Genomic DNA, 27,131 nt, shown 5'->3' on the forward strand with positions numbered 1-27,131 from the left:
TCAAAGGAAGTCGAATTTTTTGGTAGGTAAACTAATGTGTTTTGTGCCTAACTCGACCTCTCAGACAGACCACGCACGCAGATATGTTTGAAACAACTGATATACCTACCTAAGACATGAGTATACCTAGCGAGTATTTATCCATCACTAGCTTCTGCCAGCAGTTTCACCCGCATCCTGTGGGAACCTCGGCACGAACCCAGATAAAAAGTAGCCTATAGCCTTTCTCGATAAATGGGCTATCTAACACTGAAAGAATTTTTCAAATCGGACCAGTAGTTCCTGAGATTAGCGCATTCAAGCAAACAAACAAACAAACTCTTCAGCTTTAAAATATTAGTATAGATTAGAATGAATAAATGAGGTAACTAAACCGCTTGACTGTTTCTCTTCGCTCTCGGCTAAGTTCAAAAACGGAAGGTTCTTTAGAATAGTCCGAAGTTCAAGAAACATCACTGTAAAATAAAAAAAATCTGTACTACCTAATCATCGTGATATCATATCATCAATTACCTACCAACACAAAAGCAAGGTCAGGCCTCCGTCACTCCATGTACTTGCGCGCTATAAGTGCCTGCCTACCGTCCAGCCGAGCGGTCTCGCTCAGTCCGCCGGCGGATCAAATTCAATGCGGTTTTCGCAAGCGAAGCGCGCGCACGCCGTTCAATTTTTAACCAACTTCTAATAGTGCTGTTCGTTCGTACGCGTATTAAGATGCCGTGTGGTGCCTTATGTGCTGTAGATGGGTGTAAATCGAGCAAAAGAAGGGATAAACACCTAACATTTTTCCATTTACCTGTCAACGAAGAAAGGTAAGTGATAAATTATTACTAGTTTTTGTCGTTTAATTTTTTTTCCATTCACATACCGTCATCAGAGACCTAATTAAAAGACAGTAGGTTTGCGGACACCGGTATCCACTTAGAATTTGACAGTTTAATAGGTATATACTAAGCGATAGCGTTTAAAATTATGTAAATCTGTGTCTGAAAGGCAAGTTTCAGACACAGATTTACTTAATTTTGTTACATAGAAACGTTATACCACAGAATAATTAATAGTACCTGCAAGGTACAGAAGATGCACTCTTCGAAAGAAAACATTCGAATATAAACTGCTAAACTAACAACTGCAATAATGTTCATAAAACACTGCAAAGCACGGAGTCTTTTGAGGTTGATCTAGGTACCGATCTCCTATTTTAGACCTATCCTATTTTATTATTCTTATTTTTTTCAGGCGTAAGACATGGGCTGAATTGATTGGCAGGCCCGATTTAGCAAGGCCAGAAATCAAGCCAAAAAGTCATTACGTGTGTTGTCTTCATTTTGAAAAGTCGGTGATTATTCATATACCACAGTTACGACCTGACGCTATGCCTACAAAACTGCTGCCATCTCTTCCAACTACTTCAAGTGCTAGTACTGAACCAAAATGTAAGGAAATAATCTACACAAACACAGTAATCTGTGGCCGAGTGCCGGCCGCGGCCGAACTCGAAGCAAGAATGTCGGGGCTGCCAGCTCAAACATACATTTCCCCGATAGTTCACAAAAATAATTTTAGTTGAATATTTTGGATTTAAATATGATTGATATTATCTTGCCTCTACATTAATTGGTGATAGGGGCTGGTCGAAATGCTACATGGCTTAAAATTTTAAGAAAAAAGTTGCTTTTTATATTTGGGTAAAGCAAAATACTGTGCGCCATATTTTTATGATGATTAAAGTTGATATTCAAATATGGTTTGTTTGATAGAAATCATCTTACGATTCAACCTTTAAAATAAATACATATCAAAAGCGAATTGCCTATTTGTTAGTATGACTCAAAATAATGAATGTGTGTTGTAAGTTTAGCAGTGATTTAACCAAAAATGTCTCAAATCTACGCTGGTGATCAGATCTATTCTATGCCTGAGTATCATTCAGTGTTATGAACTTCCGCTTAGGTCCAAATGGCTCCTTTCTAATTTTATTGTACAACAATAACTGGCATATTTCCACAACTCTACTTCTTTTGTACAAAACGGGCAACTTTTGTACGCTAGCAATAATACCGGTCCAGGTTCGAAATTCAAAGTGCTTGCCAGCGGGCGCGAGCTGGCAACGTCGCGTCGACCGACACAACGTGGTATAAATAGGTGGGTGGTTCATAACTGCCAAGATAATCTTCGGCCTGACAAGACGCTTTTCATTTTTTACATTTACGTACTGCTGGACTGTCTGTGAGTTCCAGACTATTTAAATCCAAGTATATTTTGATTCCTAAAGCAATGCTTCCATCTTGGTCAACATCAACAGTCATCGCCAAACGGCTACTGAGTCTTGGAAAATCTTAAACGCCTTAAACTAAACCTGAGCTCGCTCAATTCACATGGTCCAAAAATCTGTAGAGCAGACTTTTATCAACGGAATTGACTTACTCGCACGATTCATATTCGAGGCGTGGCACTGTACTGATATTTTGCCATATTTTGTACCAGGAGTTCTGGATCAGAAGACAAATATTGTTATCAGCATCAGATGACCTGTAGCGTGATAATTCCTTCTGTTCGTCATAATTTCCTGACATTATCGTCAGAAGTGTAAAACATGTCAATCAGCGCTGTGACTTCCTCAAAAAATCCTCATTTGTTTTTCTTCGCTTTAAAAACATTCTGTGATCAGCAGACGACTATCGATGAGTCATCTTCTAATGGTATTTTTAAACCACTGCAGAGAATAGAAACACTTATTTGTGAAGGCTACCTATATCATTATGTAAATTATTTTGGGCGGAGGAATCAAGTATTTACTCTCATTAACTACCATTGACGTCAAACATGCGTCTGAATGGAAACAATGAATTTAATAATGATATTATTCTTCGTAATGTCTGTTTTATTCGCTCGTTCTACTTACTGTAAAGATTTGTAACTTTCACCTAACCACTTCCCACTGAAGTTGGAACCAGTTCTCTGTGCAAAACGCGATGTGGGCGTGTTACAAGGTAGGAAAGCTATCGGCGATCGACAACACGGCTACCGTTGTACTTACTAACGCTGTGGAGCTAGAGCACTCAGCTCCTCGCAGGTAGATAAGGCAAGGAACACAATGCTCCGCTCTGTCCTCGCAGCTTGCATACCTCCCTTTGTAGTGCGCATTCATTGATTGCCCAAGGCGTGGGCTTCAATGACCATGCAGTTTAATTATGTTGAAATATTTCGAATAATGCATAATAAATGAATTGTTTATCGTTGATTATAAGCATTACCCATTTTTGCTATATGGGTTCTCTTGATACGTACGCGAAATTCCAAGAGAAAAGAATCATTTTGACAGAGTCTTAGATGGAGATACGTATGTATAAGGCAGGAGTAGATCAAGCCAATTTGAAATGTATGATCACCAAATATTGACGGACCAAGGATATGTACTTGCGGTCTACTTCGACTGACTTTGAGACCATACCATTTGTGTGAATTTTCACTTTAAGTTAACTACCTATATTTTGATTCCACTAGATTCTCTTAGAGCCTATTTTGACGAGTACACCGTATTCGATGCTTTACAACAATTTGAGAAACCGAAGTCAGGGTAAAATTGCGTAACTTGAATATCAGAAATTTTCACGATAACGAGTACATATATTTTTCACTTTACCACACCTAGTAATTGAATGAACCATCCATCGTGGGGGCGTTATTTATCTACGACAAAATAATGAATGACGGATTTCTTGGACGCGCCGCCCGCCATGGTTATAAAGTTGTCATGTCAGCTATTTTGAATCAAGGGTTTTTATGTACGCATCGTGCAAATTCAGAATACTTTTTCTGGTATGGTTTTTCTTGTGGGCTCTTATGTTTTTAAAGGGCACTTGTTACTTGTTAGAAGACTATAAATGAGATGTTCTTAGTCAAGTAGACAAAGCAGGATCTAGGATTTTACATTAACGCTTTTATCTCTCCTTTAAGAAGACGATATTTCTATGAGGTTTGGTCACAAAAAAGTGATCACCACTAAGGAACAGTAGCCGACCTACCTAATTTACCATGTTTATTAAAACTACCTATGTCCTTCTACTATTTGATTGCTTATTGCAAAAATACTGAATCAATCTGATCTGATACCACGTGCTACGTTTTAAGTACGAAATTCTTTCCTATTTCTTCTTGAGTCTTTTCAATTAAATGTTTTTCAACTCACTTTGAACTTGTCCAGAATTTCTAAGAAATGTTTTTTCAGCAAATAAGTAGGTACCTATGTACGTAACACTCAACGAAAGAAGTCTGATTGTAAAGAAACTCTGAGTGTATTTCTCGTACGGGGAAACTCCTGTTGGCCTTAAACGCGGCGTCGATCGATCGTGCGACGTTGCCGCTCTGTGGCCGGGCTCGCCGCCGCCAGCTCTGCAACACTTACTGTTTATTTTTATTGTTGCCAATCAATTATTATGAACGAATAATGACACCTGTCCACTCACATGGTAACTTACCCTTAGCGTTCAATGAGATCAAATAAATACACTTAAAAATCATTTTTCTCAAGTGGTTCTGTCTGTTTATTTTGGAGTTGTTTGATCTTCTTTTATCCTACACCAAATGCTAATAATAATACGATTTGAAATTAAAATTTATACCTACAACCATTCAATACCTAAAATTCTAAATAAACGAGTGTTATATACCTACCTACTTACTTACTTAATTTAAAGGAATCATACAATTCATTTAAGAATAAATACTTAGTTTTATTTGCTTTTTTTTGTGAGAAGGGTGTCTTAAATAATTTCCGTTTTTTATTTACCCAAATTTTAGGGAAATGTTTTTTTTTTTAATTTCAATACTGGATGGTAGGTACGCTTTCGTAAACTACGTACAAAGGTTCGAAACTGCTCACTCACACAAGCGCGTGTATCGACGGGACGAATGAGCGGTTCTTGCGTTACTGCCAGTAGGTAGTGTGCGCCGCTGCGCCGAAACGAGTGCTCACGTATAAGTTTATTTCGCTGTTTTACGTAGGTAGAATAAATATACATATTAACTAGTAATAAGTTATCTGTGCTTTAAAGCAAAAATGCCAGGAGCGTATTGTGCAGTATTTGGCTGTTTCAATGCGGCTGCATCAAATCCGGAGCTTTCGTTTTTTGGACTTCCTACTGATTATAAAAGGTGAGAATAACAATTTTTTTTCAAATTGTAATCGTCTCTGTGTTCGGTCGAAATAAAATCAAGTAAAATACAGATCTAGGCGGCTGCGATAGATTGTAGGTACACTTTGTTATAAGTAATGAACAGGCTTCTTTTTAATATCATTATTCGCCCCCAACAATGTATGTTGCCTTCTAAATTACTAAGTCAGCCACAATTAACGAGCATCTAAATAATACTATCTTAGTCACTAGTTATATTCTAAGTAAACCACTCTAAATACAACTCAGCATGACGGTTATTTTTTAGCATGTATTCTAACATTAAACTTCTAAAATACTATTAAATGACATCATAAAATATATTTATTTAGCATCTAATTTTTTAACTCAGTACGTTTAAAATAAAACACATGCAACATGGAAGTAAGCATGCAACATGGCTTCTGTCACGGCTCCGGCGCTGCGGGGCTCCGGCGGTCCCATGCGGCTTATCGTCGCAGATGGTTTTCACGCTCACCACCGTAGCTTCGGTCGGCAAGCGTTAAAACTACCTGCGGCTTAGCTCGCAGGCCGCCTCGCCCCTTCGCGCCTACGCAGTTTTGAATTGCACTCTAGCTAGAGGTAGGGCAGACAAGACTACGTGGAGTCGGTTTTGCAGCGATTCGTTTTCGTCACTAACTTCAATTTTAAATACAATGTTTTTTAATTGAAGGTTATAACTGGCAATATGCTAAAAAAAAAGAATACAAATTTAATTCTACCATCAAAAAGAAAAAAAAACGAGCCAAGAAAAACGAGGCCGAGTTAGTAAATTAGATGACAATGTATAAATAAGAAGGACAAGGCACAATAATTGATAATCTTTATTTGAAGCTTTCTATAGAATATTTACTTGGCGTTGTAAAAAAGACAAATTAGTTTATTAGAGGCTATGTGATTTCCCCGTTGCTTAGTTATAAAATTAGAAGTTTAATCATGTGTCCAATAAATAATTTTGTGGCTAGACTTATAATTTCCCAATGAAAACTACGGGTAATAAGTAGTTCTTCGAATTTAAATGTATCTCAAAATTGGAGTTTGCATTGAGCTACAGATTACCTACTTAATAGTTACTTCAATTAAACTCCATCCTCATCCTCCGAGCCTTTTCCCAATCATGTTGGGGTCGGCTTCCAGTCTAACCGGATTCAGCTGAGTACCAGTGCTTTACAAGAAGCGACTGCCTATCTGACCTTCGATTAAACTATGATAAATAATTTCCAGACGTGCCACATGGCTGCAGTTAATTTGTAGAGAAGAGTTGCAAGATAGGAACCCGAACAGCTACACAGTTTGTGAAGCGCACTTCGACCCTCGAGCCGTTATACACGGGAAGTTACTGAAGAGGTTGAGAGCATTCTCTATACCAACACGTAATTTGCCAAATAAGGATGTCCTTCAAAAAGAAACTCAAACCGAAGTACGTACGACAGAAAACAAATTCGCACAAACAGATTTTTATGTATTGAAACTGGAATCAGGTGCACAGACTCCTAACTACCTTCAGAACTCACTTCCATGTGTAAAAAAACTGAAAGATGAGCTTACAGCGTGTAAGAAGCAGACGAAATCGGCAAATGCAAGTAACTTGTCAAAAGACACGTTCCATAAGCTTTGCGACAAGTTTTTGACTAAACCCTTAGCAGAGATCGTGAAGGCACAAACTAAATTGAAATTCCATGGCAAAGGCAATAGATATTCGCCGAAATATAAACAGTTTTGTATCAATTTGTACTACACAAGTCCACAGGCCTACAAATTACTGGAGCAAGCTTTGTGCTTGCCGAATGTAGCAACGTTAGGGAAACACTCTTTGCCAGTTAGCACGGAACTTAATGAGCATCTAATGGCAACCCTACAGGCCAAAGTTAATAATATGTCAAATTCTGAGAGAATTTGTTCGGTCGTTGTGGACGCCGTGAGCCTGAAATCAAGTCTCTTCTACAATATACGTTTGGACAAAATCATCGGACTGCAAGAGGTCAACGGAGTTCAGTCACCGGTACTAGCAGCACAGGCTGTTGTAGTCATAATACGAGGCATTTTTGGAAACTGGCAACAACCCATTGGTTTTGCACTCCTTGGGGATTGTAATAACAGCGAGGACATTTCAAGGTGGATTGAAAAGTTATTGGAAAGACTTCTTGAGGTTGGCTTAGATATTAGGACATTTATTTCCGACCTTGAATCCGATCTCTTGTCCGAAGATAAAAAGAAATTAATTTCTATTGAGAAACCATATTTCTTTATAAATAACAGAAAAATATTCTATATAATTGACTCCCTGCACTTGATTAAATCATTGAGAAACAATCTGATGGTAAATGACTTCCATTTCCAAGGGTCGGTAGCTAAATATGAACATATTCTGCAGTTTTATGAAAGTGAGAAAAACAAATCCTTTAAACTAGCTCCAAAGTTATCAGAGACTCATATTAAACCCTCAAATTTTGAGAAAAAGCAGGTTCATTACGCAACCGAGTTATTAAGTCATACAGTAGCAACCGCTATCTCATGCTACATCGATTTTCAAGCAATAAGCGGAGCCGCACAAGATACTGTCAAGTTAATTAAAATTATAAACGACTTGTTCGACATCTTGAATTCGTCAACCGTGCACTCGACGTGCGAATACAAGCAAGCGTTCTGTGGCAGCTTGACACAAAGAACATTTATGAATGAAATGCTAGAGTTCTTTAAATCGTTGAAACTAATTAATTCGACAACAGGACGCGATGTGACTTCAACTGCCAAATTCATTAGGGGATATCAAATAACGATCACGTCAATTCTACTTTTGTTTGACGAGCTCACGGCAGAAGGCTATAACAACCTATTGACCAGGCGACTCAATCAAGACGTTACAGATATTTTGTTTGGTCAAGTCCGACGCAAGCGCAAAAGGCCCAGCACCAGACAATTTATGACAGCATTTAGAAAAATATTCTTTTCTAACATAATAAAAGCAGGCAAACAAGGGAAGAGCTCAGGTGATTTGTCACAATTACTTGTGAACACAGAAAAACTAGGAGTTATGTTAAGTGCTGAGACCGAAGAAAATGCGTTTGGAATGGAAGAAGACTGTAATGAAACGAACACAGAAGCCAGCACTCATCCCATTTCGACTTCAGATTACAATAACATAGAATTGCCTGAAGAAAATAAGTTGAAATATATTAGTAGTTACTTGTTTAAGAAATGTGTGATCATACATGGTGGTTGCGAACAGTTGAAGCAGAATTTAAAGCTGGATAATACAAACGAAACAATTCAAATGGATGTAGATTGTCTAACAAATATCGATGATATTGACGTACAAGTCGCTCCACCAGATAGCTTCGATAACTTTGTACAAGAGATGGAAAGGTGTTATCAGAACTTTTTCAATAATTGCTACATCAATTCTAAGATAGCCAAATCCATTTTCGAAACTATGAATCAACTAATTTACTGCGCTCCTTGTTCATGTTTTCCAATAAATTATGCCAAAAAACTATTTATTAGGATAAGAATTTATATCATTGTAAGAAATAATAACGAAGAGTTGAGCAAACATCGATCTACTAAGAAATTGTTTTCTGTTGCGAACTTGTAAACATTATAGATTGAATTGTTAGTTAAATTGCACCTTTTTTAAAACCTGACATCTTGTCAAAGCTGATTTGCTCCCTTGTAAATAAGCCCGAGGTGGCAATAGGTCAAGGTACTCCACCCATAGTGGCAGCGAATATCGGTTATTTAAAACTGATCTGAAAGTCTTTACCGATTACGAAAATTGGTTACCCATTTTAGGTACCTACGTGAAGTCGGCTGTCGGACACAAAAGTGTCTCGAAAACTAAAACTAATTAAAAGAAATATCTTAAAACTTGTTACTGAATTACAGACTTTATTAAAATTAAGTTGATTGATTGAAACACCAATTTCTTTTATTTAAGTACTTATGACTTACACTACTACATGCAAGACATAACACACACAGGCAAACATTGAATTTTAACGAAAATTAAAGAGAAAACATGGTCATCTGAAAGAGTCTGGGTTTGTCTTATGTAAAGGCAAGAAAAATATTTGTTGTCCAATTCAATCTGCGTTTGTAGTGTTGAAAAAGAAAAATGCCTATAATTTACGTCATTGCAAGAGTGCGTGCTGCAAAGGACGAAGAAGTTATCTTGATCCCCTCTAATCGACCTTCGCTGTTGGAAATAGCCCGAGCCGCCAAAACTAATATCAGGCGCAATATTGGCGCAATTGTGATTTTTGCTTTCCAAACCAAAACTGAGTACATAATTGTATAATTTGCATTATCTTTCCATTATACATAAATCATTAATACCTACGCATTAAAATCCAATTTAAATTACAACCATAATTTATTCAGATATTATTATATTACCTATTTCTAATATATACAGTAACTAGGTCTTATTTATCTTAAAATAATTAAAAACTACATTATAAATATAAGGTAAGTATTTAAATACAATATTATATTACCTACTTTCAAATTAGTGGTTACGATCACCGATCACGATTACATATTGGTAAAATGAACACTAAGTATCTATTTATCGGTTAGATTTTTGAAAATTGAAAGTTATAACTAATTTTGCGAAATGGTCGGCCCATTTGGCAAAATTTGTTAGAGTGGTTTAGAAAAAAAATATTCAGAAAGAAGGTTTTTTGCAATTGTTTGTTTTTTAATAAGATTTAATTATCTAAAATGCTGACTCTGAGAAGTGTAACTAGAAATTATCTACTTAATTTAAGAAGGAAATACGTATAGGTATAGCTTTTAGATTTTTTTTTTACAGAGTTCGTTTCTCATTTTGTTCTAAAAGAACAAATTGGGAAATAGAATAAAATGTCCAATGCACTTAAATCGCGTCACTAGAAACAAAGTGCTTACTTTATAGAAGAAAACCTAGAGAACTAGATACAGTGCATGCAGTGAACTAAAAAAATAATTTATTAAGATTGCGTTAAAACGGTAGATTTTCTATCAAAACGTTAACGACGACGGTCGACGATCCAGAAACAATTTATTTTCCTTTCAATAAAATTATTTATGAACGCAATGAAAGTTTAGTTTTAATTGAAGTGAGATAAGAGCCTTTTAGCCATGAAAATTCTTAATGAAAATAGAAAAAAAGTTCGTGAATGTCCCGTCTAGCCTGAAAATACAATTTTGTTGTCATTGAGTATATTTTCCTACGTGCGAGCGATTTCACTGGTGTTGACATTGTTGCGAGGTATATTCGTGGGCCTGTTTATATAGACGGTGGGGTTGTCGTGCGGGGGTCGCTGGAGGCGACCGGGAGCCGGAGGCGGCGGGGGCTGCCTCCCCTGCTCTATTCTGATCGGCTGTGGCTGGGCTACGATGTCCTGCCGAGGCGCCATCGCTGGAAATCGATTGATGAACTAGTTAGTAAAGAAAAAAATACACCTACATTGTAAATGAAGACAAATTGAAGAACCTAACAGGTTTATATAACAATAGCAGCGGTTTTCTAATAATATAAAGGTTAAAATGTTAGCTTAGAAATAATTTTCTATATTATTGAATAACGTAACTGAAACTATATTTACTTGTGTTATCGATTTGCATAAGATACAATAAATAATAATTTTATCTGATAAGACAAGTCCTTGTGCGGAGAATGCTAGATTATTCTGGTGAAGAGCAAACAAAAGTTAAATACATTATCTATTTGAATAAATTATTGTGTTATCAAAACAAAAAACCGGCAATTTTTGTACATACATATTGAAAACCCAGACCTAATTTTAATGAAAATTATCGTAATCTTTCTTGATTGGCCTTAGGGCCAGGCCGATAGGCTAGGCAGGGTTAATTTTAAAATATAATGATATAATTATATCTTAATGTTACGGTACATTATGAGTTTGATCTGTTGGTGCAACAAAATATTCGAGACAAGCAATTGTATAACATCGTAAAGTTATAGAAAACCACGCAGTTATTTAAAAAGCTTTCGCTTTTGATTGACTAGTATAAAATTAATGCGAATAGTTACCTTAATTGACAAATCCCTAATTAATACATAGGACGAAAATATGTTAATGTGACTGAAAAACATCATGTGATTAGGTACTCACCTGCGTATTAAAATTATTTAATTCAACTTTAATTTATTATGTACGTAATTCAAAACTGTAATCTTGATTAACGTAATTAAAAACGTACACAGCACAGGTTATAAATTTTCACAAAAATAATAAGTAATTAAAATTGTTAATTTCTGAACTAATAATATAGTGGTTCGTTGGATCTCCCGCTGCGTGGGATGTTATTGTGAAAACATGTTACTTCGCTAAGCATTATCTTTGTGATAAGTTATCTGAAGTGATATTTATCAACCTAGGCAGCATATAATCCCGGCGTTTTATTGAAGTTGTTGTGACTTTCAGAGTGTATTGACATTCGACAATAACTTGTGCAGAGAGTGGGGCAGTAAAATCTGTTATGCTGCTAACAAATAGGTACCTAAATATGTTCAGATAACACATACACAGGTTCGTCATATCGAAGAGGCTAAAAATCTAACAACCCTTTAAAGGAGTTCCTCTCGAATATCCTTAAAGTCATGTTAATTATGAAATTATGTCTGTCAATGATTATTCTGAAGGTTTATTATAATTATATACGTGATCGCAGTGAAGTATGTGGGGCGTCCACTCATGCCTGCCTTTACCACAGTCGCCCATTTGGGAATCAATTTAACTAGGATGGAGGGTCTCCCAGGATATCATAAAAAGTAAGTAAGTTCTATTCGGTAACTTGTCACCAGAAATAGGCTTTTTGAAACGTGGATTGGTTTGATCTTTTAAAATGTGACACGCCGATGTACAACTTCATCATTAAGGTCGTTATTCCACTGGCGTTTTACAAGCGTTTATGTCAACGTCATGTCTGCGCAGCGTTGACGCTGCGATGACGCGTCGTCAACGTGTGACATGCATTAATGACCGTTGAACGCGACAACGACGTGAAGTTGGAAACGAAAAAAAAAAAACGGATGTCGGCAATTTCAAGAAACAAGGAACAGTCGATTATAGCGTCATCTACATCAAGTCTTAACTTTCACTCCCCAGTGTATATTAAAAATAAAAAGTTTTAAGCTAAAAGACTTTGCTCTAGTCGCATTGTTACATTTGACAACTGATAGTCAATGTCACAAATCATGACTGTCATGTCAGTTTGACATTTCAGCTGTCAATGAGGTTTCGGATTTGTGGTTATCTTCGCTCAAGTTCTCGATTTTACTTATTTTTTCTAGAACTTTGCTCGGTGATTCATTGCGCGGAATAAAAGCATAGTGATTTGTGTTTACATCATTAGTAGCGTTACACACATTGAGCGGATTATTGTCTGTTTATGTGAAGTTTTATTCGTACTGAAAGAAAAAGTACATAAGAAATGGAATCAAGTAATTCACCGTCCCGGACGAGTCATAATTCTGGTAGGGCAGGCCAGTTGCTCCCTGTACAAAGTGCTCCACTGCAGTCTAATTCAGCTGTCGCCAGCCATGAGGCTTCACATGTATCTATACAACCTAGAGCACCCAGAAGTTTACAGGTAACATATTAATTCTTAAATGACAAGTAACACATGTTTGATTTTTATTCCCGTAATGTAACTTACAACGTATTCATGGCTTTTTCAGGGTCTTTTGAAGTATGCTATGGAAGCAACACAGGCTCAAGATGCCCCAGGAAATGCAGATCTACGAATGGATGAAGAGGTTGGTAAAGTCAATTATATTAATTATAATTTTGTACATAGAGTACATATACCATTATTAATATAAGATTTAAATGTTCAATATCTAAAAATATTACATCATGCATTACAGAGGCGACAATTCCTAGAGGAAGCATTGAGAAGTTTGACAGTGAATGTGACAGAGGTACTTGATAATGCCATCAAAGTTCTGACAAACTCGGTCAAGATGAATCACATTAAGATGGAGGATCAGCTGCCCGATGAAGTGAAGAACTCTTTCACTGTGTTACTGGATCATGTTGATAATATTGATGTGGCTAATGGTAAGAATTCATTCTATATCTTTTGACTTTAGGATTACAAATTACTACCTTCTATGTGAACTATTGTGAACAGGGGTTGTTGTGGCCTAGTGGGTAAAGAACTAACCTCTCAAGTATGAGGGTGCGGGTTCGATTCCAGGTCAGGCAAACATCAATGCAACTTTTCTAAGTTTGTATGTACTTTCTAAGTATATCTTAGAAACCAATGACTGTGTTTCGGATGGCTCCTTGTAAAGCACTGGTACTCAGCTGAATCCGGTTAGACTGGAAGCCAATCCCAACATAGTTGAGAAAAAGGCTTGGAGGAGGAGGATGTGAACAGAGGTGTTAATAAACATCCATATATTATCAGGCAGGCATTATGTAAATTTTATGACACAAGTTGATGTTCACACTACCTGGTCTCCAAAACATAATGGTCCTAGTGTAGTTTAAAATTTGATTGCTTCTTTTAGAAGACCATAAAGCTGTGAGAATTAAATAGTTTACATGAGTTTTCTACAAGAGAAAGTATGGAGTACTAAATAATCACTAATTATTTATTGAGACAAAGTCCTCCACGACATCTGGGTGCTAGTTAACATTAAATCTGATATCATACTCCTCTAATACACAAATTACTGTCACAAATGAGTAACTTTATAAACTTAAAATTTCAGATTTCCACAAGATGGGAGGTTTCGCCATGTTCCCAATATGTTACAGCAGTAAGAATGCAGAAATAAGAGAGAGAGCCAGTGCTGTGTTGGGCACGCTGTGTCAGAACAACCCGTATTGTCAGACCCGGGCGTTGGAGTGTGGCCTGCTACATGTGTTGCTGAATCTAGTGCAGACGGAACAGGGGCATACGCTCACCAAGTGTCTCTATGCTATATCATGTGAGTACTACCTTAGTAAATAGTGCTGTCGTATAGTTTTTTACCGACTTCCCAAAAAGGAGGATGTTCTCAATTCGGCCCATATGTTTTTTTTTTCCATATTATGTACATCGATTACTTTGAGGTTTATTGGCAGATTTACATGATCCTTTTTTTTTGTATATATGTAGTTATCAGTTATCAATAATGCATTGTTGCCTGTTTTTAACCACATACCAATGACCTCTATTATTTTTCAAATAATTTATCTTTCCAAGTAGTTGATAAAAATTCACAAAATTGGTTGAATATATCCAGAACTTCAACAAACTCACAAACTTTACCTCTGAATAGTAATAGTATAGAAAAGACCACTTTTTAAATTCGCAATCTGACTATTTAATTTAATTTCTCAGGTTCAACTCGCGAGTTCGAGCCAGCCTGTCGCGAGCTGATTGCTCAGGGTGGCTGCAGCACCCTGGTTGCAGTACTCAGTGCTCCTGAACCCGCTGCTAAGACTAAGGCTGCCTTCCTCATCAGATATTTCTGCCAGCATTATCCTGAAGCGAAAAGTAAGACTATTTTTTTATATAACTTGAATTTATACTCTCTGTATCAATAATGTACGTGTTATGTGTATTCTTTCTTGGTTTGTTTAATGGATTAAGATTAACTTTGCTCTGTTGATGTTTCGCTTTATAAAATAATTGTCCTTGACTGGTTTAGCCTTAGCCAAATTTTAATCGTAAGAATAAAAACGAAATTAATTACTACTGATTTACTTCAGTTTGTTAATGTTTCCGTAAAACGGTAAAAGTTTACATCTGATTTAAAATGAATAGAAAGATTGTTATTGAGAAATTAAAAATGTTGAACCCCTAGTTCTGATAAGAACATCATTCTAAAAGCCGTTTTATCTCATTTTCAGAACAATTCATCAAACAAAATATAGTGACGATAATAATTGCCAAGATCCAAGAAAATCGAGACGAGAGTACGGAGCACTTACTGAGCATTTTACAAGTCCTAGTGACAAGCAACGATGCCACTGTTCTGAAGCAATGTAGGGAGCCTAGGTCTAACCTTAAGAAAATACTAGAAAACCATCTAAGTAGACCGGAACTGAGTGATGATAGATTCACTGAAGAAAAAGAGTATTGTCAAGATGTATTACTGCATGTATTTGGTAGTACTGTGAACAACCAGGCTATAAGATAGTTTTAAGTCTTGTGTAGTTTAATTGTGTTGTTTTTGTACTAAATTATTATGTTCATAAGAAGGCGCTAAAACGTGTCTGATTGCGGTAACTTGGTATACTATACAATGCAAATTATGCATTGGTGAATTTTTTTCTCTTATTTAACTACGAATTATGTAAAAGTTTGCGTACGGATTATGAAATTGGTGCGACCATTTGTGAATATAATTAATTTAGTATGCAGACAAAACTCAGTTTACTTGTAAATATTGTTTTGCAGGTGTAAATGAATGACTTAGTTGTAAATGTCAGCGCTTCCAGCCTGTTTGAGAAGCTGCAGGGTTTTATATCGAAATAGCTTAATTTAGTGGAATTTTAATTTTTGATATCTGTGTTCTCATTCTCGAATGTGATTGTCAGTTTATTATTTTTTCTCTGAAAGTTTGAATATACAGTGATGAACTGCCTACTAGCATTTATAAGCAAGTACCTGATAATTTATTTTGAATTCGTTCGAAATATAATCCATATTCCAATCAGCATTTAATGACACCATTTTAAAGAAATATCAATTTTAAAAATAAGAATATTTCAAGCGTCTACATAAAATATGGCTGTCATGAACAAGCAAATTCATTTTTTTAACGGTAACAGCAAAACTACATCTTTAACATCATCTCTAATGAAGATTGCATATTATATGCAACATCAAGAGTATTTATTGTATTTTTAGCTATCGCACACAAAAGTTACAGCTTTATATTAACAAGAATAATAACAGCGACTTAACTATGTAAATAATAAAGTTTTTAAGTTGTAAAAGTTGGTTTTATTTATGAAAATTACAAAGGTGTTAGCACATACATATTTTGACACTTTTTTCAGCTAGAATTGTTGTAGCATTGGTATTTTCTCACATACAAGATTTAATAGACATGCTTACACTGACCTCTATCATGCTTATTTCAAACATGGAACGTCATAAATGATTTATCTTTTTTATTTTCACAACTTCAACCTATTTAGTACTCAACAACGCGGACTTTCTCGGGAGCCTCTTCCTCTTCAGAGGGGGGGCTGCCGGCGTCCTCCTCGGAAGATGGGTTGGAGCCGTCCTCCTCAGAAGATGGGTTGGCATCGTCCTCCTCGGAAGAAGATTCGCTGCTCTCGGAGGAAGGCTCGCTGCTCTCAGAGGAAGAGCTCTCGCTGCTTCCAGGGATGATGGCATCGCTGTCCCAGTCGAAGTTGATGCCGGTCACCTCGGTGAACCAGTCGTGGTAGTGGCCGGGGCGCACGTAACCTGAGAAACAAGATTAGAACATTATACATATATATTATATTATATAACATATATATAAATAAATAAATAAATATATAACTTCAAAAGGAACTTTGGGAGTGGTAGGCAAGGTACACCAGTTCAGTGACCACTTGGAATGGTAGGTAGGTAAACGTTAATAATCAAAACAGATAGAGAATCAAATTGATACAAGAATAAAGAGACCAACTAAGGAAGGAATTTTGTTATAGCCAGAGGATCTAACGAATATGCTACAATGAAAAGTTATGTAACAGTCACTGACTGACAGTTATACAGAAGATCAGAGAAGTTATGAAGGTACGGAGTAGCTTACCTGAGGGGAAGGGGCTGTTGCATCCAGCAGTGGATCCGAAGCTCACGATACCGACTTGAGTGCGTTCACCGTCAGCGTCAATGATGGTCAGAGGGCCACCGCTGTCACCCTGGGAATTAAAACACAAGTATTTAAAAAAATAGTACTTATGATAAAAGAGTGCATACTGACAAAGACCTCGTACCTTCCGGGGCTGAGGGATTGTTCGAAACAAGATGAGTTTTAGTTAGAGTCTGACACTCTCTGACGCAGCTAACCCGCAGTGGGAGGTATCTTTTGATAATTTCCCATTCAAAAAGGCCTCGTACCTCGACTTCGACATGCTTATTCACGGACGGGTAAGTTGGCATAAAATTGACAAAAGAATATCGGTACCCTAAACTCCATACTCCACAACGATTGAATACTATTGTAGAGCTTCTAAAATCTGCAATAGAAATTATGTTAGGTACCTGGCAAGAAGACTGAGAGGGGTTGTCCCAGTAGCCAGCGCAGATGGTCTCTTCCTTGATGACCTGGCTTGTAGGGTACCATCTCAAGCACTCTTCGTTGGAGACACCGCGCTGGTACACCCACAGGAGGATTTCAGAGGCAGCACCACCTGGAGAGATAAGAGTTTTAAGACTGATGAATAATTTGTTATTGATGTTATTAATCTACATCTATACTAATATTTATTTATTTATTTAAAATACTTTTTGCACATTGTACAACGGCGGACTTAACGCCTTAGGCGTTCTCTGCCAGTCTACCTTAGGGTGGTGGTGAAATAGAAGTGGTAGGTGCAACACAATTTGAGCATCAGTGGAAGATAATAAAAAATTAGAAGAATATAAATATTATATATATGTACAACTGTATCCAGGAGAATGTAGGAGAAGATGGTAAGAAAAATGAACTACTCTAATGATTCCGCCAACTTGCCATGGATGCGATTTCGCAGTTTCATTTTAAAAGTGTGTCGACTATTTACCATCCTGACCTCCAGAGGTAGCTCATTCCAGAGAAGAATAGATTTCATAAAGAAGGAAGAGTGAATAATGTCTGAACGGTGAGCAGGGCAGTGAAGAAGACGATTATTAGAGGAGCGGAGATTTTTGTTATGCTGAGAACACACATACTGAAAGTGAGAGGTTAAATAGGAAGGTGAAGACGGGGTATAAAGTATAGAAAAAAGAGTAGTTAATGCCCTCATCACACGTCGTTGTCTTATCGGTAGCCATTTAAGTTGCGCTCGATACGCTGACACATGATCGTACTTGCGAAGATTAAAAACGAATCGAATGCAATTGTTGAGAAGCCGGTCGAGTTTATTGAGCAGATCTGCATTCAGGTCATAGTAGCAAATATCACCATAGTCGATTATAGGAAAGATTAAGGTTTGCATAAGCATATTATAACGAGGAAAACTTTGTTTGTTTGGTTGTAATGGATAAACTCAAAAACTACTGGACCGATTTTAAATATTCTTTCATCATTAGAAAGCTATATTATCTGCGAGTAACATAGGCTATATTTTATCCCGGTGCGGGCAGTAGCTCCCACGGGACGCGGGTGAAACCGCGGGAAAATGGCTAGTTAACTATATAGTAGCCGCCAGCGGATTCACTCGCTTCCCGAACTACCTACTTTCTGATCCAGAATAGGCACCTACTACCCATAAGTATTTATATATTTATAATGCTGTATCATTTCCAAAATTAGAATATATGTAGGTGCTGACCGTTCCACAGATCGTCGGTACGTCCGAAGCCGCTGACAATCATCTGGATTCCTTCGTAGTTGATGTTCTTCTGGGCGCTGCTCATTAGACGGGATGGCTGCACGTTGGCTGAGGAACGATAAATGATTCATTACGTTTTAGTACAGACTAGAGCTCAAGTTCCCCGACAAGACAACATAAAGGGGTCTTCTACATTTTGTCCTTTTCTTCAATGTGAGAATGACATGTCGACAATGTTTGTGCATCATCATGTGTCTCAGGTTTTAGAGCAGACTAAAGATTTCAGGGTAGTTATCTGGCTCTTTTATTTTCAAGTAGCTGGATATTTTAATAAGAAGCTAAATGAGTTATCAGTTAACAGCAAACGACAGTGCAGTAAGCAACAGTCTTTTAATTCATCAGTCTCCAATATTTTCGTCATATTCCCCTTTGTTTTTTCCTGTAGAATGCTGTTCTTTCCACTTACCGGAGTATTCGATGTGGTGATCAAGCCCGACGAGAGCAAGGTCAGCAGTCTGCACTCCAGCCCTGATCTCATCGTAGTCGGGGTGGATGTACTTGTTGGCAGACTCCACCAGGATCTCGGGGCGGGTCAGGTTGGTCAGACCGAAACGGACTACGAAGGTGATACGGCTGTGAAGAAAGAAGGTGAATTGGTTATGGTCATATCTACTATTGAAATGTGTGGCGGTGACAAGGAGGTCCCAAAGGTGTATACATTATGTCTATGTCATCATAGCATTTGGATAACATCCTTGCATGATACCTATGTCGGGTTATAACATGCAAGAAACTTTATTTTTGAGTTTCAATAATCAGCGGATGTGTCTTAATATAAATAGGTACATAGGAATTAAGATTCCAAAATACCTAATTCTTATCGCGTTAAGCGTGATTATGACTTCACTAATTATTTTTAATGCTGTTGGAAAGTAGGTAATTCCCAAAGATAAGCTTATTTTCCTCTAGTTATCGTGATAATGGGAAGATTTTCAGCAGATGGAAGCTCTTAGAACCTATGTATAAGGATTATTTTTTTCATTACGTTTTTTCATAAGGTTAATTAATTTTGTAATTTCACACAATATTGAGTCCAGATTGTGTGTACATAATATTTAAAACGGCTTATTAGATTTAGAAAAAAACTTATGTTTATAGAAACTGTTTTTAGCAGTTTTAGTTGAGTTGTGTTGACTCATGTCCGGTTCGATGACGACATTACTACTATTCTATTTTTGAACTTTGCATTACAGTGCAAAATCAATTTCCAATCTTATCGGATCATATGGAAATCCAAAAAATTGGACCAGAAGCCCATACAGCAAATATGTATGTCGGAGACTGTCAATAGTACGGACACTAAACGTCACGCAAGCGCGCCCTCTGGTGGCGTTTCCGGTGAAACAACATTTTGGCGCGCTTGGCAGAGTGGTGGCGGTCAGCGTGGCGTCCGCGGAGCTCAGTCTTGGTTCAGTCTTGATCGAGTCTTGGTCGAGGCTTCGTCGAGTCTTCGTGGAGTTGTCGCGTTACTGCCTTTCGTTACGTGTAGTGTCCTAGTGTTATTGCCTAGCGTTGTAGTACCTAAACTAATTGTAGTGTCTTATAATTTTTGTATTGTAATGGTTCTTCTAACCTAACAGACAGACATGTGTTGCTGGGGAGTTTGTTCCGCCACTTCTTCTCCCCAAGCCAAAACACATAGGAAGTGGCGAAGGGCGGGCGTTTTGGGGGCTGTCTTTTGTTCTGACTAATTTGAATAAACGTTTGAGTTTTTAGTTTGTTTGAGTTTTGAGTTTCTTTGAGTTATCTCTTTGCTTGATTACCCTAACTGATGTCGGACGATAGTGCCATCCTGATGACGCCTCCGACATCAGAAGTGGGATGCAATCTGAATGCCCACATGCGTTTCGAATTCGCCATGCGAAGATAAATTTCTACCCACTAACAAAAAAAAAAATGTAACGTCGATAATTTGAAATGGAGTTTGTGGTAGAAGAATTATTAAGAATTTCAGCAAAGGTACAAGTATGGTAACCACGGTTATGGTAATGGTATCGTTTTCCATTGTTACATGTCAAGCTAGTTATTGAGGGTATGCTAGAAAATTAACCGAATCTGTCTTTTTTTTCATGTTTCAACAATGACGGTGGTTATTGTGCAATCTGGCGACAAAATTACTGCGGAGCATTCCAGCTGCCTGCCAGGAGCCCAACGTGTCATCGTGAGTTCGGAGTGTTGGTGCTCGTGCATCTCCGTGGCTTCACGTCCGCGAAAGCCTTGCTGTACTGCGCGCCATAGCGATGTGCGATCGTCATGCGCGTTGAGGCGTTGAGTGGAAACCTGGTGAGACCGATCCATTTTTGCTTTATGTTGACGTTATTTGTTTTACGACATTTTTAAATTTGAAAGGCAGTCTGTCTCGCTGATTATTGTTGGTTATGAACCGCCTGGGTTCAGGGAGCATTCATTGCCACAAGCTTCGTTATAAAGCTACTGTTAGGTTTGTTTTAATCCGAATGTGATAATGTTCTGACATACTGTTCACGTGACCTTCATGAATTGCATTGCTGGGAAAATCGTCAATCAGTGAAATTAGATTTATGCCATGATAGCAATATTATCATAGTTGTTATGAAAATGTTGTGATAAAATTAACCGATTTCCAAATTCTTTTGCATGTGATAATCCCGTGAGCCTCCCCCTGCTTCGAGTGAAAGGAGTCTAGTCTGCTAGTTCGTCGCTGTGTTGTTCGCGAGCGCGACGCCTGGATTCTACTGCGCGCCGGATTTCAGCATAACCATACACGAGGCACTATGCACAGAGATGTTAAGAGACGCCTGAATGATAAACATGGTGAGATCAATCCAATTTTATTGTGGCTTGTCATTGTACATTGTACTGTTTGACTGACTCGTTGGCCTAGTGGTCGCAAGCGTGACTGCTATATACGAGGTCTTGGGTTCGATTCCCGGGTCGGGACGAAATCGCTTTGTGGGTTTTAGAAACTTTCACAAAGCAGCCTTTAGTCTGGGGATTGAGGATTAGTTCACTCGTGCATCGGAGAGCACGTAAATGTCGCTTCTGACGTTAACGTAATGTCAGTGGCGGCAAGAAGATCTTTTAATTTGCAGGTGTTGGGGCACATTAGGCAGCATTGTTTGTGGTTGTGGTGCGGCAATCTGCTGTCGTCAGCATAGCCTTACCTAGATAGATTATCCTTGCATCTGCCGACTGGTGTACGTAGTCTGTTAGGGACTTCCATACGGGACACGCTAATTCATGACTGATGGGAGTCGTTCTACGGGTGGTATGAAATCAGGTCGAGCAACTTTCCACTGTGTAACGCGACTACTCGTTGTTACTCGAATTCACCTTTTTTTTTGACATATTCGCAGTTGGTGTTACACGTCAGTGCCCTATCCAGGTTTACGCCCAGGGACCTTGGGCAGTTCATGTGCGCGATACGTACGGCTCTCCAAGCGACATCTATCTCGTGGTTAGCCGTGCGGTTGCGTAGATGGTAGGCACAAGACGTGAGTTTTGGCAGGATTGGGTGTTAGGGTGTTTTCCTTGTAGCAGCAGTCTCGTTCCTTCAGAGCCGCAGAGAGCCCGGTCTCAACCTCTTCAAACGGCCAGCATAGATATAGCTGGTGGTATTAGGTGGTTTCGGCTGATCGTTTGGTTCTATTTGGTCTCAAACCAGATAGCGCTTGATGGAGGCGTTATGTATGTTGATTTGCGTGCTTGATGGAGGCACTGTGTAGAATCACGATATGTGTTGAGATGTTGATGTGTGATTAATGATGGTAGTTTTTTTTTTTTAATTAATGAAATCGTAGATGATGAAAGCTAGGTTCACAGGGTTGACATGTGTGTATGCTTGTGTGTTGCGCTTCAATCACAGGGTTGATTGACTGTTACGTTGGAAGTCACAGAGATGACTGCCGTTGAACACTTGTCACAAGGATGGCTGAAGTGTGTACCTTATGTTTGGTCACAGGGATGACTTGGTTTCTGTTTATCAATTAAAACCTTAAATTAGAATATTTCAGTTTTGCGTCATTTGATTGAATTGTGCATCAGACTATAGATTTTGGTAAGGTGTTACATTCACCTACTCTGTAATTTCGTTGTGTTAAGCTGTACCTATGATGGGTATCGGGGTGACTTGGAAGAGACCCGTTGGCCTGTGTGACGGCATCGGGGTGACCAGGAAGAGATCCGTATACATCAGTGGTACAGTTGGTGTCATGTCACTGTGGTTGTGGTTGTGGTCCCTAGGAGGCCAGGATGGGCTGAGAGCTCGGTTAAGGGACACGACGGTTATGTGAAGCCTATCAAGTAGAAGGCGTAGATGTGAATGACAACCGTAGCTGTAATGATTTTGTAATTTACAAGTTGAGTCTGACTAGCAATTCGATCTTTCTTTGATTTCGTGCTTAGCATTTAATGTATCTAGTTTCTTCATTTGAATAGTGATTGCTATTCTTTAAATCTGTAACATGTGTGTAGGTCTTACTATCTTACATAACGAGAAGGTTTGTTGCTGACCCATATGTTGTCAATATTTATCGGTTGCCTAAGCACTTTTTATTTCTAGCTTTACAGATATAATCTAAGGTGAACCGAGCCTGGAGAACAGGACGAGGTCTACTAGTCAAGCGGCGGGCGAGGTGCGCTGCAGTTGCTGTTTGGAGCGTCATCCTCCCCCGGATTTGTCGTGGAGGCCGTATGAGTTGCGACAGGCCAGGACATCGCATGTCATCACACAAGGTGAAAGCATTCTATTTCATTGAAAATGTTTAAATTGACCAGACAAACTTCACGATAACCAATTAAATGTTGTAACTTTGAATTATTGAGCTGGTCCATAGTCGTGACTGATTTTGAGGAATAATTTGTGACTTGTATTCTGTCACTTGTGTTTTAGATTATTAATTATCAATGCTTTCTTATTATTCTTTATTGTACACAAAATAAAATTTGATTCTAATTAAAAATCAATTCGCACTTGATAGGCCGGAAAATCAAAGTATCACTGATGAAATTGAGATGGAACGAAGTAGTTATGATATTGAGGAGTGTTTGAGTTTGCATGATGATCGGACCGTACCAGAGGCTGTCGTGTAGCCGTAGCTCAGTAGAAATCGGCGTCTGCTCAGTGAGTAGTCCGTGAGTACGCGGTAAGCAGTCAGCTCTGGCGGAGGTCGGGTTTCAGTGGAAACCAATGAGTCCAGGGTAGACTCGGCGTTCCTATGTGAGGTTCGCAGTAAAGAGTAAAGAGTAACTGGAGGTTACTGGGCTAAGTGTAGCCATGGTCACATGTAGAGCTTAAATGTTTTGTTTTAATTTATCAGTTTAGAGTTTATTGTCTCTTGTAAGAGGCAGTGATCGGTTTTACTTTGAGTTTCCTAATTTTGATTCTGAATTATTGTAATGAAACGATTATTTTCTTTCTTTTCATTGATCATTTCCCAATTAAATGTAGTTTGATTTGTTGCTTGTGAGAGTTTAGTACTCGGTTGCTCTGGGTATAGCTTTTGAGAACTAGTTGTCACCTAGATTGTTTGTTAAAGACCTAATTGAGGCCATTTGAAGTTTGTTTCATTTCCTTGAGAGAAGTAAGAGCGTAAAACAAAGATCGAGAGTTACTGTTGTGGTCAGGAGTGGCCGAGGCTGTACTGTGCATACTGTGTTGTGTTTGTGTTGTTGCAGATTAACCCACGAGGACGTGGGTCTACGCAGGATGGCCGTGTCGGAGACTGTCAATAGTACGGACACTAAACGTCACGCAAGCGCGCCCTCTGGTGGCGTTTCCGGTGAAACAACATTTTGGCGCGCTTGGCAGAGTGGTGGCGGTCAGCGTGGCGTCCGCGGAGCTCAGTCTTGGTTCAGTCTTGATCGAGTCTTGGTCGAGGCTTCGTCGAGTCTTCGTGGAGTTGTCGCGTTACTGCCTTTCGTTACGTGTAGTGTCCTAGTGTTATTGCCTAGCGTTGTAGTACCTAAACTAATTGTAGTGTCTTATAATTTTTGTATTGTAATGGTTCTTCTAACCTAACAGACAGACATGTGTTGCTGGGGAGTTTGTTCCGCCACTTCTTCTCCCCAAGCCAAAACACATAGGAAGTGGCGAAGGGCGGGCGTTTTGGGGGCTGTCTTTTGTTCTGACTAATTTGAATAAACGTTTGAGTTTTTAGTTTGTTTGAGTTTTGAGTTTCTTTGAGTTATCTCTTTGCTTGATTACCCTAACTGATGTCGGACGATAGTGCCATCCTGATGACGCCTCCGACATGTACATATTATTTACTTAGCCAGGCAGTGAGCAGCAGTCAGCACCCATTTGTTGTGGATGAGGGAGCACCCGCACGAGCTGACTCCTCCGATGGCGCTCACCATGCGGAGACTGCCCTGGTACGGGATCTGGCCCTCCACCGCCGGCCAGCCGGCCACGATCCTGGAGCCTGATGAGATCTCAGCTGGGGAAAGGAAATACATATGTATAGTTCCCCAATCTCGAACTTTGTGAATGGTGCGCGAGTAGTTGCGTAGAAATTAATTCCAGATTTTGTTTCGAAACAAACAGGGACACAAAATTTTGTCCGCCTTTTGGCTTATTTTGGGGCGGGATTTTGTGATACTTATACAGTTAGGGTTTAATATATTACCAGTGCTACGCCTGACTACGGCGTAGTCATTTTCATGCTACGAAGTCGTAGTTTTCATTTCTGTTTTTTTTTGTTGTCACATCTCCAAATCTAATTTTTTTCAAGTACCTAGTCAGTTCTTTCAGTGAAATACAATACTACTTAGGTAATGTACGTCGGTGCTATTTACTCTTTTTTTTATCATATACTTACCATCTCTCAAGTCCTCAATGATGGCAGGGTCGGCATTCAGTAGCCCTCCCTGAAATTACACAACGTTATATAAGTTTGTTTTGCAACAACTGTAGGCAGGTAGAGAATGAGCAGGCATTTTGTATTTACGTAAATTAATTTGTAATCAATAGATAGCCTTATCTTGTTAAATCAGTGTAATTACAACGCTTGACTAGGTATTTAGGTAATTAGATTAGCACCTATTATTTTTTATCGAATAGTGAATGTTTTTCTAACGTATTAGGTATGTACCTATGTGCTGTACCTAATGGCTGAAAATGGCATTACGACGGTTAACCACCAAGAACTCCTAACTCAATATGTCAAAACTTTTCAGTAGAGGCACAAAAAAGCCACCAAAGTCCGCGCTCGTAAAGTTAGTAGATAATTCCATGATTGTAAAAATACCCGAAATATTACGAATTATAAATAGAAGATTTTTCTATTGGATGAGATACAATATTTTTGAATAGAATCCGCGAAAAAACCAATTGGTTAAAATATGTCAGTTAGGAGGTCTTGGTAGTTAACCGTCGTTTAGACGATTAGTTGGTAGACCAAAAGACCACCAAAAGCATAGCAGAGAGGAGAATATTTAAAAACCAATTAATATGATGCAAATGGACATACTGCATATTTGGCAATGATTATCTAATTAAGTTGTGGTGTGGCAGTACTCTTTAGGGTCTAATTATATGTATTCTTTTAACCAGGTTGCACAATAGCTTATAAGATAAAGATTAGCTAAAAATAAGTTCGAAAAACTGCATTTAGATAAGATGGACTAATTGATATGACTTCAACTACAAAGCCTAATGATGAACGGAAATGCGGATTACTGAACTAAGTAAGATTACATTTTATCGTTGGTAAATCCTCGACTAGATGCCTAAAGTGAACAATCATTTGCTGCTGTAGATTTAATCACCTCGCAAGTTTTAGGTTATGATTCTGACGATTGCAAGCAACAATTTAAAACGAACGGTCAAAGCTGTCGTTAAATAAACGTAAATATTATTACAATACTACAGACAGAGCTTCTCAGCTACAGGGATGTAACACTACTATCTTCCAGACTCTTGCCTGTTTATTGTTTTTTTTTAAAACCATATAAGCAATTACATCGCGACCCGGGAATCGAACAGAGACCCTGCTCACATCAATGGCGCTTACGATCACTATAGGTACCAACAAGGGCGTGATTATTTCAGATTTTGAGATTCTGAAGAACTACAATCTGGGATCAGGAATTCCTAATAAAATTCCCTTCAATAAATGAGTAAAATGAAGTCTCACCTGCACATATCCCAAAACGAATAAAAGTCCCAAAAAGTACGCGGCCGCCATCTTGGACGTTCCTTTGGCGAGTGACGACTTGTAATGTACCAATTATTATATTAACTTATCCCTATCTTACATTAGAATTAAGTGATTATCATATTGTAATCAACGAGACTTACGATATAAATAATTAATACGTGTTAAACTGATTAATTTCTGTAGATGTTACTGAAAACGGATTTCGTCTGAGTAGGGTCGCCAAACTTTCGTGTGGGAATTGGGAATCTCCGAAGATTGTGATTTATGATGACTTA

At 38.3% G+C, this 27,131-nt stretch overlaps 3 protein-coding genes and 1 long non-coding RNA gene across 4 annotated transcripts; 2 read left to right on the forward strand and 2 right to left on the reverse strand.

The window, feature by feature from the left end:
- Positions 1 to 513: 513 nt before the first annotated feature.
- Positions 514 to 9,093, forward strand: LOC124639507. The gene is made up of 3 exons (XM_047176908.1): positions 514 to 812; positions 1,240 to 5,157; positions 6,402 to 9,093. Exons 2-3 carry the CDS (start codon positions 5,063 to 5,065, stop codon positions 8,770 to 8,772), a joined length of 2,466 nt encoding a protein of 821 aa, XP_047032864.1. The 5' UTR covers positions 514 to 812; positions 1,240 to 5,062; the 3' UTR covers positions 8,773 to 9,093.
- LOC124639545 lies at positions 9,046 to 11,807 on the reverse strand. Its single transcript, XR_006985471.1, has 2 exons — positions 11,297 to 11,807; positions 9,046 to 10,578 (listed from the first exon to the last, which is right to left on the reverse strand). It is a non-coding gene; the product is annotated as an uncharacterized LOC124639545 (long non-coding RNA).
- Positions 11,808 to 12,140: 333 nt separating this feature from the next.
- On the forward strand, positions 12,141 to 16,297 carry LOC124639528 (hsp70-binding protein 1). The gene is made up of 6 exons (XM_047176944.1): positions 12,141 to 12,776; positions 12,865 to 12,942; positions 13,054 to 13,246; positions 13,906 to 14,124; positions 14,520 to 14,675; positions 15,032 to 16,297. Exons 1-6 carry the CDS (start codon positions 12,618 to 12,620, stop codon positions 15,319 to 15,321), a joined length of 1,095 nt encoding a protein of 364 aa, XP_047032900.1. The 5' UTR covers positions 12,141 to 12,617; the 3' UTR covers positions 15,322 to 16,297.
- On the reverse strand, positions 16,108 to 26,942 carry LOC124639529 (collagenase-like). The gene is made up of 8 exons (XM_047176945.1): positions 26,833 to 26,942; positions 25,516 to 25,564; positions 24,966 to 25,134; positions 19,125 to 19,291; positions 18,659 to 18,766; positions 17,388 to 17,536; positions 16,936 to 17,044; positions 16,108 to 16,601 (listed from the first exon to the last, which is right to left on the reverse strand). Exons 1-8 carry the CDS (start codon positions 26,881 to 26,883, stop codon positions 16,324 to 16,326), a joined length of 1,080 nt encoding a protein of 359 aa, XP_047032901.1. The 5' UTR covers positions 26,884 to 26,942; the 3' UTR covers positions 16,108 to 16,323.
- Between the last annotated feature and the right edge of the window lie 189 nt (positions 26,943 to 27,131).

Source organism: Helicoverpa zea, chromosome 19 (assembly GCF_022581195.2).
Source record: "Helicoverpa zea isolate HzStark_Cry1AcR chromosome 19, ilHelZeax1.1, whole genome shotgun sequence".
Taxonomy (NCBI): Eukaryota; Metazoa; Arthropoda; class Insecta; order Lepidoptera; family Noctuidae; genus Helicoverpa; species Helicoverpa zea.